Genomic DNA, 17,107 nt, shown 5'->3' with positions numbered 1-17,107 from the left:
GCTGTCTCCCTGACATGTATGTGTGTGAGAGGAACCGGAGACTGACTGCGTGATTTATCCCTCTGTCAGGTATACGCTCTGTGCGCATATTGTTCGAAATAAACGGCAAGACTGCCAACTCGAAGGGCTACTTCGTCTGTTAAATTACACAACGCAATGATAGAGTACAACGCCGCTACACCTGCCCCACACCACTAATGCCTATAATATAATGTCTCACATTCTGGTTAATTTCTGCCCCTGTCCTTCCAAATGTCTGTGCAAGCCACTGTAAATAAGTATGTTGAATATGAGATTATTCCTGAATAATTATTGTTTTAATATAGTTTTAATTATAAAGTATAAAAAGCTTTGATGCCCACCCCCTCTTTTTTTTGTTAGGAATTCTTTTCCTCAGTCTCTTTGTTGTTGTATTACATTAATTGAGATGAGCCTAGAGTTTGGTGACATCTTGCGGTGTGACGGGCGAACAACAAGCAGATGTCACGCGCTTATTGCCAGCGTTGGTGTTGCTGCAGCATCAGAGCCGAATCAGACCAGACCCTATCAGATCCAGGTCCAGGTCCGACCTTCATCTGGGTATGTCCATCTGGTTTATGACACCGAGGGCAGACGGCGAGTGAGCCCGCACTGAGGGACGCGACAGGCGGCCATGCGCACGGCGTTTCCCTGACGACCTCCATCCACGTCCAGCGAACTCCAGCTGAATTCTGCGGAGTCGGTTCATTCAGAGAGGAAGAGGAGGAGGAGGAGGAGAGGAGCACTGCAGCAGACATGCCGGGCCTGCCTCTCACCACACTCATCGGTGAGTCTGTTTAATATTCCCATTTATTTGTCTCACACAGTGAAATACAATGACACTCGTGGTTTCTTTAGCGACAGAATCAGTGAAAACCAGAGGAGACTTTAATAACATCACACAGGAAGATAAGATCACTGTCAACTTTACTCTTCGTCACTCATGCAACTGTGTGTGTTTGTGTGTGTGTGTTGTTGTTGTTTTTCTTCATTTTTGCAGTGTTGCAGTGTGAATGATGGTGTGTATTAATAGTGATGTTACGAGCCAGGGTGTAACCAGCGCACACATGCACACGCACGCGCGCGTGCACACATACACACACACAAACACACACACACACTAATGCACTTTGTTTTAATGAGGCGTCCACGTTTAAATCTTCAAAGTGGGTGCACAGTGTGTGTGTGTGTGTGTGTGTGTGTGTGTGTGTGTGGGGTGTTACTGCAGAGACTGTCTGACACAGATATGACTTGGTATATGTATTTCTTGATTTTCAAAAAAACAAAACACGAGATATTAGTCAGTTATAAAATATAATATATATAAAGATGCAATCAATGAACAATAAAGTAAACCCCCTCGGATCAGAGGATGTGGAACCACAAGGCAAAGTATGATAAGTTATCAAAATAATTGCTGCAAAGTAATGAATGTTATGATTATTAATGCCAGCAGATTTCCTGTCAGCCCTTTTAACAACAAATGATACAAAACTGTCATGATCACCATGAATCATCACCATAAATGTAATGATTTGATGTTGATGAATGTCACAGATTTCATGCGGCAGATGCACAAAATCTCCCTGCGTCTGATGTTCTTCTGTCTTTGGAATGTTGTTGTTTGTTTCACTGCACCATAGATCCTTCCATTGAAATAAGGAGGAATATTCGTGTTTTCCTGCCTCTCTAGCTTGGAGGGCAGTCTTTTTTTTAAAAGAGGAGGTGACATGAGTACAGATGAAGCAGATTTTGGGGAGGATCCTGACCCGCTATAAGCTGCTCTTAGGGGATTTAAAGCATGAAAGCTTTAAATCTCGCCCCCACAATACCGTACTACCGTACCCAAAATGAAAGCTTGAGCAAACGCACCACAATTTTCATTGACCTGAAACTGAAAGCATTTGCATTTGTTTATGGTACTCTGCAACTAGATCATTGTCTGTCATGTGTGCTCCCACAGCCCCATGAGACAAAGCTTATAGACTCATTATAAATAATAAAAAATAAATGCTGTCATCATATGGACATGCAGTCAAGCTTGGTTTCTACTCTGTCATGATGAAACAACCTGCACAAATGCATGGTCTAAATATTCACAGTAAAATCAAACACAAACAAAGAAAAACACAGATTGTGTCTGGTGTCAAATATGGACCAAGCAAAATAAACAATTTGGCAAGTATTTTAACTTGTAGGTGAAACAACTGACTACACTGAAAAGGTGCTTCATTATGATGCTAGAAATAAGAAAACTATACAACAAAATGTACAGACACAAGTGTTAATAATATCCAGACAATCTCAGACGTGAGGTCGACACTAGGTTGTCATTTATTTCAGATATTTGTTCTATAGACTGTACAAATGCCTGCATTAAATGGCAACTATACGACAACCTACAAGATGGAGGCAGGAGATGCGCTGTGGCAACCCTGTGAAGCCAAAAGTACAGATATCGTGTTTGTACGACAGTGTGTATATATAAATTGATGTAGTCTCTAGGATGAAGAAGTGGTTGGAACCTGTATCCTCTTGAATGGCCATCAGGGAGCAACTAAGGCGTCAGTGTACGTGTTGGTCTGTGGGGAAAATACCCTACTTGTCACTTAATGTCAAAATCAGCACGATGCTAAAGTTGAAGCCAACACCAGTTTTTCTTTATTTTACTTGACGAGCTTGTCGAACTGAGGTCAGTCGTGTTTTGTGGAATAGAAAAAAAAAACACCAAAAACATTTTACATATAAATACATATAAATGTATGATAGGTACCATATCTTTAATGTTTGTGATCAATACCTCTATTATTACATTCTACCTCTTGACTTGTCAATACGGGTGCAACTTTTCAGAGACGGAGCGAGTGCCTTAGAGAAAACCTACAGGTCAAACTTGTCTATCAACTATTTCTTTTCCTAGTGATCCTTCCTAACACTGCTTTAATGGCTAATTTTGGACACTGAAAAGCCTAACATTGTTTTCTTACTGCTTTTAAGCCGAATTATCAAAGATCACTAAACCATATACTGTATTGATGGTGCATTCTTTTTCTAAAACTTATTTTCATCCATGTAATTGTAAAACACACACACACTCACACATGTTTGTGCAGCTTTTTCGGTAGGAGTGCATTCCCTAGCCCTTTACCCTAACCTTAACCATCACAACTAAGTGCCTAACCCTAACCCTTACCCTAATTCTAACCCTTACCCCAATCCAAACCTAAACCCAATTCTAATCCTGAAAAGGCCCTTTTTTTAGAGGTGTCAGAACATGAGGACCAGTCAAAATGTCCTCACTTTCCCAAAATGGTCTCTCAATCTTGGTACTCACAAAGGTACCACATACTAGAACACACACACATGCTATCTCCATGTTAATTAAATTATTAACTTGGAGCTTAATTGGCACAGTGTTGAGTCAGGACTTTGGGACAGAAAATGAAAACAACTACATCACATAGAGGTAGATCCTTTATCTCCGTCTTTCCGTGCCTTTGGCCCTCCTTTTTATCCTCCCATCCTTATCTCCTGTTCATCCTTGACTCAGCCGTCTCCTCTCACTCTCTCTCTGCTCACTAGACCAGTCATCCACGGAGAGCAGGACGTTTTGTAGGCCACTGGGTTTCCAACTAAGCACTTTTTGAAGGTGGACTAAACCATTTTCAGCAGATGTCATGTCAAGGTCTTACACGTTTCCACTGTGATCAGCTGCAAAGACTTACATTTTGTGTCTTCATTGCCGCTGATGGAGTTTTTTGACTTGTAAAAATGAATGAATTATTTATTGAGCAGGAAGAGGGCGGTAGATCTGTGTATGTGCAGACTGTTGTGTGTGTCTGTCTGAGTGCAGGGCATGTTTGAGACCATGTTGGCCATGATATTGTAATCTGCAGCCTCAGCCTCTGAGGTCAGACAGCCATCTGTGGTCTCAGACAGTGAGCACCACAGGACGACGTCTCACAGACATTTCTGTCCTGCTGAGACGTGTCTGACCCGACCGCGACCTGTTGACCTTCCTTTTCCTCTTGTGGCAAACCATGACATTTAATCTCCTGCATGCAAACATTAGATTCATTTTCTACAAACAGACATATGTAGTAATAAAAGTGAGGTTAGTACTGTTTTAATCATTAACAGTAGTCATAGTTTATACATATTTATAGTAAAATAGCTCAGGTTTAACATTGAAGGACTGCTGTATGACTGAATGAGCTGAAAAGACAGAGGCTGTGTCTCAATTTAAAGGCCAAGATCTAAAGATCCAACGCGGGGATCCTTCTCAGGTCAACTTATCCCAGGATTCAGTGCACTGTGGCGAACCAAATGAGCTAAGTTGGCGATGAGTCGCTAATGATGCAAGGCAAAGGGAAGGTTAAGTTGTTGATGTGTGCGATAACAAATGTGAATACAGCCATGGATCAACTGAACTCATGAATGACTAACCGAATGACTAGAGAATGAATGCTGAGTAGATGGAATGACGCAATAAACTTAAATAAGAGCTTTGCACTTCAGTGACTCTCCAGGGCAATGATGGAGAGCCCGTCACTGTCAGAGATTAAATAGACAATTAAATGATTTTAATGTATCCTGCAGACATCGGAGCTCTCTTATCTCCATTCTTTCCCTCAGATGCAGTGATTTTTCTCCCTTCAAATTGGGGCAGTAGCAAAACAGAAACCCACATTAAATCAATGAGTGAGTTATTTAAAGTGACTGGACTATTTGTTTTCTCTGGTCTATCTGATCTCTCACTGCTATTATTGCTTACTTATCTGACTTTGTTTAACGAGTCACTTGAGGTTTATTGTGTCACACAAACAAATTTGGTAATTAATTCAGTAAAAAAAGTGAACCAATTAATTTTAGCTTGATGCTTTTCTTAAAATATTTGTTCATTTATTTATTTAAAAAAATAAGATTTCATCACTAATCTCCATTTTTGTAACTATATTTCTTACCCTTCAGAGTACCTAAACATTTTATATAATTACTGTATATTCCATGTTATTGTTTTATTTTTTCAATTCACATTTCCAAATGACAAAATTTTATTTTAATTTAATTTTATTTATTTTATTATATCAGCATTGTGACATGTGAAACAAATGTTATGTCATTGTGGTGCACAGTGAAATAATCTTAAAAATGTTCATGTGTCTGTCCTGTAGCTCTTCTGAGCGGCTGCGATGCCTTCAGACTGGGCTTGTCACAGCGCATCATACCACTCAGTCCTCCAGGGGGCGCACTGAGCCAGGATGAAAGTCCAGTCCTGCCTCGCTTCATTCAGGAACTTGTCAGAATCAAACGCCACTCTGTCCAGGAGTTAGTGCGAGCCCAGCCTAATTTGGTGCATGACATGGGCTGGCCGAAGATTCAGGAAATATCCCGCTCCCTGGGTCAGATGGACGCAGCAAACTCCTCTCAAATCACCCCACAATCCTCTGCCTCCCCTGGTCAGAGTGAAGCCAGGCCTCCTGCTGCTGTGGATGAAGAAGATGAGATGGAGGTGAGGATGATGAGTACCAAAAAAAACAAACATTGCTTGGAGTTAAAAATATGAAAATGTGTTATTAATGACACAGGACAGAGGGTCTAATACATATACAGTGTTGTATGCCCTGCAGTGCAACACAAAGCATTTGTGAATAATTTTTCTAGTATTTCTTGAGATAAAATCTTTAAATGATACATTATACTACAGTTATAAACCACGTTCATGAGCAAAACAAGTAAAATACCTTTAAAAAGGTGAACTGTATGCAGTAGTAGACAAAAATGGGCACAGAGTAGCCCTGTGTATGATAGTTTTTTGTTTATACAGTTTTGCAGCAATTTGATCAGTGTTTCTCAATCCTGGTCCTCAGCACCCATTGCCCTGCACATCTTAGATGTATCCCTGCTCCAACACACCTGATTCAAATAAATAGGTCGTTACTAGGCTTCTGCAGAGCTTGTTGATGAGCTGAATTTGAATCAGGTGTGTTCGAGCAGGGAAATAACAAAAACTTGCAGGGCAGTAGGTCCCCAGGACCAGCATTGAGAAACATTGGATTCGATAATGTTTAATCCTCGTTTCAAGGTTTTTCATTTGTGGCAATGTGTTTAATTGGCATTCACTCCAGGGTCAAATGACTCTGCAGTGCACGCACAAATTTATCAGCTCTGGCTCCTGTCAGTATATCAGCAGGAACATAAGACTCCGGTGAAGGCAGTCATTTTGTCTAGTTTTGTCAGAGATTCAGCATTCTTCTGCACAATGCTATGACACCCATTCATTTTCCAGACATTAGCATAGCCATTAACATTAATGTTTGTAGCAATTCTTGCTTTTAAAAACTTGGGACAGTGGTCAATGTCATTGATTTCTTTAGTCGGATCATCTACCGAACTAAAATATGCATAAAAGTAACCACAGTAACATTATTACTTGTTTTTTTTTTACTTCCCCTCACTCATTTAGTTTGTGGCACATCTGTCAGGTCACAATTGACACACTGACGCAGGGGTGAAAAAACCCACCACAGCGCAAAATAATCATTTGCAATGGGAATGGTATTAATTGCCTTTTTTTACAGCGTCACCCAGGTTTGGAAATCGTGGGTATACAGGTTAATGTGTCTGTCCAAACGCCTTGCTTTCAGCATATGGTTCACTTGGCATCTACCATGGATGCAGAGCATTACCGGGGACAACCAGATGTCAACCACCCAGAGACAGAGCTCTTGGGTGGGCCAGGAGCTGGAGAAACCTCCCAGGAGGCTTCAGGCTTCTACAGAACAGACATGGAGGACAGAGACAGAGGAGAGGAGGGAGCAGAGGACAGAGAGAGACGCGGAGGAGAGGATGAGTGGGAGAGAGACACAGGAGAAGACAGAGAGTGGAGAGGGGCACGTGGCAGAGGTGAGGAGGAACAGGTGGACGGTGGTATTGCTGCAGAGATCGACCATCTAACACCAGACCTGGATACTCTGATTGGTTAGTAGCAATCATTTTTCCTAAATTATAATCACTGCCCAAACGTTAATCTGTAGTGGAGATGAAAGGTTACCTTTTACTCAGCACTCCGAGGACAAAAAGACTTATGGTTAAGTTAAAGGAAAGGTAAGGAATAGATTAAAGGACGCTGTCATGCAACATTCAGGGTACCAACTGTTATAAAGCACTAAGGAAAAAGGGAGTGAAGATTCATTTTGCCCAAGGTAAACACCCAAACCCAGTTTCTTTTTAAATCCTACTTTGCACTGTTTTACGTCTATTTCCTACTTATGTTGCCTTTCTATACACATACCATGTTTTCTTTTGTTGTTTTTATGACTGCTTTGTGTGCCTTTCAGTTGCTGCCCAAAAAATGTTTTGAACAGTTTGCACAAACTACCTATGAAGATGGTTCCCAATAGTTTATGCTTAATATGATGAGCAAACAATTCCCATTCCTGTTTTGTAAGTCTCAAAAAATTGTTGTTTAGATTGAAAGCTGTAACAGACATTTATGGTACACTTAGGATGAAATGTTTTATTTTCACATTTTACATTTAAAATTATAAACCCTATACTGTTGTACATCTCCTGCGATTTTTCTGTATATATATATTTATACTGTATACACACACAGGCAAAGGCCCATCTGTATCTGACACATGTCTTTGTGTCTCACAGGCTACAGTCCATCCCTCCATCCCTCTAGCTCCGTGCAGCCCATCCTCTCCTCACCAGCTGAGCTGCATGATTCTGGGAAACAGGAGCATCGTGCAACCGCAGTCCTGGAGGTGAGGACAGTGAAAGAATAAATGAATGTATGCATTGTATTTGTTGGGGTTAAAGTTTTTGTTAGTTGCTGCATGAAGGGCATAAGAACTTAAACTTTGCTTAGCAAATTATTGCATAATAGTACACTAGATATGCAAAATGCAAAGTGACATTCTTGAGTTTGGGAATGAATGAAGTGTAGTGATAAACCCACAATTTTCTCAGTGACAAATGCAAGGGAAATGTACAAAACCTCTTTTCTTTTTGCTAAATTCCTCATACCATTAAATTCTTAAAGCACATGCAGGTCACAGCCACACAGTCCAGGTCTGCAGAGGAAAGAATGGTGGTTCACCTTGGTTTTGTATGCCGAGTCATAGAGCACTGCATGACGTAACAAACAGAGATCTTAATATGGACAAAATGACGCATTGTTAGTGGTCTTGTCTTCATTATGTTACAGTGATGACTTCTACCACTACACCTATATATATATCACTTTGATAGTACTCACTATTACAAATTCAAAGTCATATTAATGTCACTGCAAACTTCAATTCTACAGATATTGTGACAACAACTATTACTGTTGAGATAATTTTAAAATCCAGTCACTTTCTACTGACCAAAAAGAAAACAAACAAATGCGATCAACATAAAAATCTAATTAATTAAGAATGCAGACACTTAAAGATTAGTGTCGTTTCAGTCACTATTATTATCATTCTTATTATTATCATAATTATAATATAATATACTATTATATAACGGGGTGATTTATGTATGTCGTGTAGGACCTAGAATGAGACACAGAGAATGGTATTTATTGTTATAGAGGTTCGACAGCAACAGGCGGATGATGAGTCTTTCTTCAGATACGGAATGTAGAATCTTCCAGACATCAGAATGGCATCAGAACTGGCTCAAGCACAGAGAAATAAGACAAAGGTATTATTATTTTAAGGCTGTTTAAGGTAAAAAAAAAAAAAAAGGTCCAAGTAGTATGATTGAAAGTGTTATTTGTGATTTATTTAACAAAGCCATAGGTTTTTATAAATGCATTTCATACATTTTGTTTAAAATATCATTATATACTGTATATTATACACAGAATATATTAACACCTTGTATATTGAATGTAAACGTTACTTAAAAATTATTTCCTACATCAAATTAAAATCACAAAATCAGACATTTTATCTTAAATCAAGTAATATTACATTCAAACTAAGTGGTTACCAAGGACTAGAAGAAAAACAGACTAAAAAAAAAAAACAGACTAAAAGGACGTAAAAAAATTGTGAAAATGAATAAACTGTAACTTGTGTGTTTTTTCATAACTTGATGATGACGGTCACACAGATTGGCCCTTCAGAAAAAGAGCTGTTGGAGGTCGAGGGGGAGGAGGACGTTCAGTCCAGTGGCTACGAAGTACTTCACTCCTCCGTCACTACATCAAGTACAACATCTGCTGCGACTTCCACTTCTCCTCCCACTGTTGCTGCTGCTGCTGCTGGAGGAGATGATGTAGGAACTGCCACACCTGAGACTGACACAGGCACAGACTTTGGGCTGTTGGGAAGTTTTACTAAAGGTAAATATAAAATTTAGCAAAATATAGAATTTAATATATGCAAGGAGTTTGATTTTGTTTCTTGTGAATGAATCCCGTTATTTCTTCCTTGTTTTTACAAGTGTTTAGTTGGAGATATATGAGAAGATTTCAATCCCTTTTGTTTGTGTTGCATAATAAATTTAAAACCCTCCCTGAGCACAACTACTGGAAACTGAGTCTAATTTCATCTTTCTTTGGTGTGTGAAATTATAGATTTGCCAAACACCAAGTTGTACAAATGATAAAAAATAGTATTATATATGATCATAAAATAACAACAAGGACACAAAAGAGTCTCTGTTTGTTAGTTAGTTGTATAAATCACGAGAATGTTTTATGTTGTGCCTTCTACAGAGGAGACAGAGGAGGAGGAGACAGAGAGGGAAGAGGAACACGATGGTGTATTTAGACAGAATCCCACTGTACCAGAGGTTGGCATTGCTCCGAGCAGAGAGCCTCTGCAGCCCAGCGTTGAGGAAGAGGACACGCTAGAGCAGGAAGAGCATGAAATGAAAATCGGTAAACACACTGGAATATAACAATATGAATCGACTTGTTTTGATCACTGATATTTTCGAAATGGTTTGACAATTACATCAATTTAACCTGGCAAACTATTGAGGCTATATTAAATTAAACAACTCTTACCAGTACATCTTGGTTGGGAATCAAATGAATGCAAACAAGATGAATTTGACTTTCAGATTTATTTGATTATTTTAAATCTAGAGAAGTGCAAATAGCCTGAGGTAACGTCACGCTTACTTAAGAAATGTGACGCATTTGCTCTTCTTTGTTTCATACAGGCTGCGTTTAAGATTTGGGCAAATGAACGAACCAGGCTGCAGCGTGAACGTATGCTAACAGTCTAAAATGATACAGTCAGAGTGATTTTGTAACTCAAAGAAGAAGCAGCAGAATTATTTTTTCACCATTCATTTATTTATTTTACTTTACTTCCTGACCAAGTGATTGATCTGCAGTGTTTTTTTTCAATTTACAGTTGCATATGCCACACCATGGTCAACAATTGTTTTTCTTTGCTCCATATATGAAAAGAAATCATTAAAACGCAATCATTTTGGTTTGTGGATAGTACGAACCATTTGAGAACATCATCATTTCCAAACCAAACAAGTACTTGCAGCCCTATACCCAGCTTATGTTCTCGTAATTTTGAAATATCGCCTTTGTTCATAATGAAATACCAATCTGACCTGAAATATCATATCATATACATACTGTACCTGGCACTAGCTTTGAATATTATCTATAAAGCAATAATGAACATATTTAAGATTCCTTCGACTCAAACGTGTCCTAAAATTTGCATTTTCAACACAAACTAATTCATGAGGAATTTATGTTTTATTATGTTTTTTTTTTTGGTGCAGACGTGGAGGAGGAGGAGAAATGGAAAACGACAGAGAGTGAAGGAACAAGAACCAGACACATTATCCCGCTCACCACAGATCCCTCACCGACCATCAACTTCACCGACCTCTCCTGGGATTGGCTGGAAAAGACCACCCCCGTGCAGTCCCAGAGGTCAGAGGTCAGGGGCACGGAGGAGATGAAGGAGGCACAGCAGGTACATTTACAGTCCATGTAGGAAGAGAGGCAGGAGGAATTAGAAAATAAACAGTTTTAAGGATGACAGTTGTTTTCACAGTTGTCTTCTCTCTTTCAGGTTGTATGTATCGACTGGAAAGAGCTGGTTGGACGAGGATATGTCATCCTCAACATGACGCAAAACCTCAACTGTGTGAGTACAAGGAATTCATATTCATATTAAAAAGGCTGAACCAAATAATTTCCCCTTTTCTTGTAATATTATAAAAAAGAGAAGAAATTTGAAAATACAAACGTTGAAATCATCTCAAAAATGGAGGAGGTGGTGACCAAAATTGGTAGATGATAATCATAATATTTTCTGTTGGGTGGTAAAATCTCTTATACCCAACAGATTTAAGTGTCGAACAACGTAAGTTAAATTAATTATAATGAAATTAACTTATAATATGATATAAACCATGTGACGAGCTGATTTACTTATTTTCTTTATTTGTTACAGTTTTGTAACAAATTAATCTGAGTTTACCTGACTTTAACCAGTCTTGTATAAAGTATCTAAAAGGGATACTCACGTAAAAGTATCTTACCAGAAAATGAATTTTGTAGAAGCTGAAGTCACTTTTTATAATATTACTTTAAGTAAAAGTCTTAAAGGATATGACATTTACTGTACGTATCAAAAGTAATTTTCTGATATAAAATGTACATACGTTTTAGAAGTAAAAGTATTAAAAAAGTGAGGATTGAGCCGTGGTAGCTCAATGGTAGGGCAAATTATCTTTCAACTGGAAAGTTGTGGGTTAATTTCTTGGCTCTGCTAGTCTAGAAAAAGCTCTATATAAACACAGACCATTTACCAACTCTTCTTCTTCTGATTTTATTTGGTAGTAATGGGTAACAAAGATAGTTATGGAAAATGTAGTGGAGTAAAAGTTGCTAGAAGTATAAATAACAGTAAGTAAAGTCGGTGAATTTTTTATTCTGACAGCTATCACTGATATGGATCCAAGCTCTGACAGTAAATCCTGGAAACATTTTTTTTTATACCTTTTTATAACTTCTCTGCTCGGGAAGCTGTTTGTCGGTGAATACGTGCTTACTATTCACCAAACTATAAAAGCAGCTTTAAATCTAATTCTGTTCCATTCATTTATCCTGATTCAATCTTCCTTGTGTTCAGTCCTTCACTTTAGAGACCAGCCAGTTGTTGCCTCCACCACTGCCAGAGCAGAACAGAAGGACTTTTAAATGACTTATAGACAGAACTTAGACACAGATGTCTTCATCTGTGACAGAGGAATGATCTTCAGTGCAGAGTGGTTTCTGTTGCCATGGCAGCAACACATACCCGTCAATGGCTCCACATTGATTGCACGCGCTTGTTACAGCTGTGTTTGTTTGTGTGACAGGAAGAGTTTCGTGCCGACCAGGGCGTACGGTTGTTGAAGATCATGGAGAGAGTGTTTGCTCGGAGGATGAATAGCCCCGAGGGATCATGGGTACTTTACCTCAGCAAGCCCACACACCAGCAACACCAGCTGCTGATGAACGTGGCATCTGAACGTGGTATATATATATATATATGTACATTTATACACACAAGCATGAAATTTACAGCTTTACTGAGCATACCAAACTGCTTTTCAGTGTACTTCATAAACTGAAATTTATTTCATGTATTGTAATTGTTTCACATGTGTTGTGTCTTCCAGGAGTCATAGCTACCAGCGACGTACTTGACATGTTGGGGGAGATTAGGAAAAATCTGAATAAGGTACGCAAACAGTTTGTCTAACTTTCAGTGCACAGAGCCCTTATCTCGGGCCACTGATTTATTCCCTAAATAACAGGACGTAACTCTTTGACTTACTACCAGAAGATTTCAAATGAAATGCATCATCAGTTGTAAATTAACTGAAGAGGCATGGGCTGGGTACGTGTGTGTTTACCTGTTTAGGTGGGCATCCAGAACTACAGCTCGACCAGTCGCTGTCAGTCTCAGCCCAGTCAAACACGCAGCGACTATGGGAAGCTGTTTGTGGTTCTGGTGATCATCGGCTCCTTCTGCATGGCCATCATCACGTCTGGATTCATATACATCTGCTGGCAAAGACGACTGCCTGCAACTAAGACTACGGTCTGTAACATGTCTGCATAAATGTCTGTGTTAAGTAATTGTACACACATACAGATTAAAGTCATGTTGGACTGAAATGGATGATTTTAGAAGATTTGATTTAGAAACAACATTGACCCCAGTCATCAATAGCAGCCTTCTTGATGTCTTGGCCAGGTCACTCTTGAAAAAGAGGTTTTATATCTCAGAGTTTTTTACCTGGTTAAATAAAGGAAAATAATGATGTATTGTTGTTTGACTAAAGACATCCTCCACTGGAAAGAAGAGTTGTTCTTGGGCACTTCACACTTAACCTCACGTCATATCCAAGTGGACTGTCCTAAAATTATGTTGGTCGCCCTGGCAACTGGAGTTCTAACAGTAGTAACATTAGCAGCAGTGTTGAGGTCTTCTCTGCGGGCGTTCTCTTTCTCTCTCTCTCTGCCTCACATCTGGGGCTGTGATCAAGAATGTATTGGATTATGAAATTATATGGTTTCGTGTAATCGTTGCTGAAATGCTTTACTTTAAATTAAAGGAAAATAGTCATTGGCTAGATGTCACAAAAGTTCCAAGAATATCAAAACGAGGGTGAGAAAAAGCTACAAAAATAATCCATGGAGGATTTTTTTTATTTGCGTCAAGACTGAGTACACAAGGCAGAAGAAGCACACAGCTCTAGCGAAGCAAGACATATGACATGAAGAGTGCTGTGTTGCTTGGGAATGGAAGGACACATTTGAAAGAGCCTTCAAAATAAGACAGACTTGTTACTTTCCTGTGACACAATTGACCTTCAAATTCAGCTTCAGAAGTAGGCAGCCCCTGGGTCAGGTTATGGTTACAGCCCAGCTGTTGAACTCAGAGACGCATTTAGCTGCTAAAAAGCTAGATATTTTCTTCTGGGGTTGGAGACACAGCACAGAGCTAAAAGAGAGGAAACACAGGAGTTCTGCTCACCGGGTTGTCAAAGGCACATAATCATGCTGTGAAAGTGATGACGTTGAACTCTCCAATGCTCCTTGACCTTGCAGTTCCGTGCTGAGGAGCTTCACTTTGTGGAGAATGGTTGCCATGACAACCCCATGTTGGACGTGACCAACGACAGCCAGCCTGAGATGCAGGAGAAGAAGCCAAGTACCAATGGGCTCACTGGGGCAGGGGACAGGAGCGGAGAGGACAGCAGTCGCTGGCAGGTGATGGGATAAATGATTAGATGCACAGATGGGATAGTGAACAACTCTCGAGCACACATGGCAGCGGTTTGGAAAAGCTTTAAATGTTGTCTGCTGTCATGTTTATTGTCAGAAAACATTTTCTTTTCTTTTTGACAGCAGTATGAAGCCTCTCGTGTTGTTTCCTTCTTCAGGTGTTTGTCAATCAAGCAGCGACCGAAGAGGAAGAAGAGGAGCAGGACACACACCTCTGATGGACGAAGAGTAAAAGGAGACAGGTTATGAAGGATGGGCATCTTTGATAGATGTGGAGAGATGAAGAAAAGGACGATGAAGACAAGAGAAAGCTGAATGTCTTCTTCAGAATGAAAGGAACGACAGAAGAAGTAGTCGATGGAAAACTTTACAGCCTGAGTGATAGATGTGTTGTTCAGGAGTCACTGATATCATCACAGAGATGAGACACAGATGTGTCCAACATGTACATGATTAACTCACCAATCTGAAAGATGACGACCACTTGAAAATGTTATCAAAGGCGGACTTCAGATCTCAACCACTGGTTAGATAATGTCACATCACATAGAAACACCTCTGTTTAGTGTGCCTTATGCTTTTAGCTCATAGCAAAGTGGATGCATGAGACAATTTACACATAAAACTAGTGACTAATCGCAGTGTAAAAGCACCTTTTTTCCACCTTCAATGCTTGAATGTAAAGAAGTTTTTATTTTTGGGTCACATGCCAAATCATCAACAGAGACAAATCTGGAATATTTATGCAAGTTGAATGCACATACAATGTTATTATTATTACTGATTATGATGGTAATAATAATAACAACAATAATAATAATAATAATGATGATAAGAAGAAGAATACTAGAAGAGTCTGTATATTTTGATACACCGATGCTTTGTTCAGAATAGCATTGGAAAGTCCATCTACTCAAGTACTGTACTTGAGTAAAAGTTTTAATACATTTAATTAAAAAAAATAAAATAAAAATATATATATATTTCTTCTGCTATATAATTAGAGTGAATAACATTTCAGAGGAATATAGTACTCCACATTTTGTCCGACATCTGTAGTTAAAGTCATATTTTCAATGCAAAACCTATGATGACCCTAAATATATGATGATGAATGATCAGTGGTTTTGAACCAGTGTCTAGCTTTGGTGACAGCAGTGACTCCTCTCAGCTCTTAACAGGAAATACTGCCTATAGCAACTTTGAAAAGTAAGGTTATGACACTTTAATTGATTCCTCTTGGAAATAGTGACGATCATTGTCTAAATGCTGCATCCTGTTAAATGTATTACATAAAGTGATTGAAATATCTCTATTTTGCTTATAGGAATGGTTGTAACTGCTGAGGATGTCCACTGTAACATCTTCAACAAGTTGTCTTTAATATACATATGTGCTGTTAGCTAAATGCTTTTTTAATAGTCTTGGAATGGCTGCTTGATGCTCCTGGCTAAAACAATACATGAGCAACATTCAGAGGCCAAAAGCATGAAGTGTTGAAGTCAACACAGTGTTCAAGTCGACCCATAACATTTTAGCATTCAACATTAAAGTCGGTGTCTTTAGTGACGGGACCCAGTCTCTAAGGACATTTCTGAATCCCTAAACTCATGTTAACATCACTAGTCAAATGTCTGAATCACCATTCCATCTGTTTTACTGTAGTCAATCTGGCACGAGTCTCAACATGTCAAGTTATGAATAAGACAAAAAAAATCACATCCGAGTTAATATGTTTACGTAAAAAAAGTCATTAAAGACATGACCAAATTTGTGATAATGCCCAGTCATGTACAAATGACTGTATGTCCAAGTCGCTACAGTCTTATTCAAGTCACTACAGTTCATGACTAGTTCCTTCTGTGGGGATTCTGATGTAAATGATATCCAAGTCCCAGTCACCACAAAGTGTTCAAGTAACTTAAGTCATGACAAACTCAAGTCTTTATTTGTAATTTATCAGCCACACAACGTTATACTGATGTACAGTATATTATACTAATGTCCAAAGCTGTGAGTAAATACAATCGTCACCACTACAGTCTTGTCAGAATCTCAAGGGTCATGGTCTAATTTCCGCAATAATGTCCAAGTCACTATTATAATAATCAACTGGAATGGAAACAGACATTTGCCAAAAGTCCATCATTGTTTTCCCTATTTGTTTTATTTTCCGACTTTAATGATTTAATCATAGCAGCCTTAAGTCACGGTTCACGGTAAAACTGTCCATTTGCATTTCATTAAGATGTTAACTGTGTTTTTGCTCTTTTACGCTGACTTTTCTTGATGTAACAATACTGTATATGGCTTCACAATAAACTACGCTGATTTATATGCATTGTCAGCTAAGCAGGGTTTGTGGAGTGAGTTTTCAGGGCAGAATACCATACATGACTGCTTACAGTGTGTATGACCTGCCTCTGAGATCATAAGAGACATGCGGGACACATTCCCATTGTCCTACACTTGAAGACAGGTTATACAAGCATGAAGCTTTAAGCGCTGCATCGAGCATCAGCACAACAAGTCATGCAGCTTTTTTCCATTCAGTTTTAACAAAGCATATATAATAATAATGTAACCTTTGTTCTTAGAAAAGAAGGTGAGTTTCCTAGTCAGCTTTACTTCTAGGGTTTGGCTGGGTATTTTATTTCTCTTAATGTTTTATTTATCATTTTCATATGTGTATTTATATACATTTTAATTATATAACTCACTCTTTGGTTTCAAGTGTAATTAATTAAATGTGAGAAATAAAGTTTGGACCAAATGTGGTTTACTGTCGTTTCTGTCCTTTGCAGCCCAATCTAGATAATA

At 38.8% G+C, this 17,107-nt stretch overlaps 1 protein-coding gene across 1 annotated transcript; it reads left to right on the top strand.

Moving 5' to 3' along the window:
* The first annotated feature begins 384 nt into the window (after positions 1–384).
* On the top strand, positions 385–17,051 carry podxl2 (podocalyxin-like 2). Its single transcript, XM_044024936.1, has 13 exons — positions 385–805; positions 5,193–5,530; positions 6,666–6,999; positions 7,681–7,790; positions 9,133–9,364; positions 9,740–9,904; positions 10,780–10,976; positions 11,076–11,150; positions 12,370–12,526; positions 12,673–12,734; positions 12,918–13,097; positions 14,111–14,272; positions 14,446–17,051. Exons 1-13 carry the CDS (start codon positions 775–777, stop codon positions 14,503–14,505), a joined length of 2,103 nt encoding a protein of 700 aa, XP_043880871.1. The 5' UTR covers positions 385–774; the 3' UTR covers positions 14,506–17,051.
* Positions 17,052–17,107: the final 56 nt, after the last annotated feature.

Source organism: Solea senegalensis, linkage group LG4 (genome assembly GCF_019176455.1).
Source record: "Solea senegalensis isolate Sse05_10M linkage group LG4, IFAPA_SoseM_1, whole genome shotgun sequence".
NCBI lineage: Eukaryota > Metazoa > Chordata > Actinopteri > Pleuronectiformes > Soleidae > Solea > Solea senegalensis.
The sequence above is the reverse complement of the archived record's forward strand: the minus strand, read 5'-3'. Positions and strand labels throughout refer to the sequence as shown.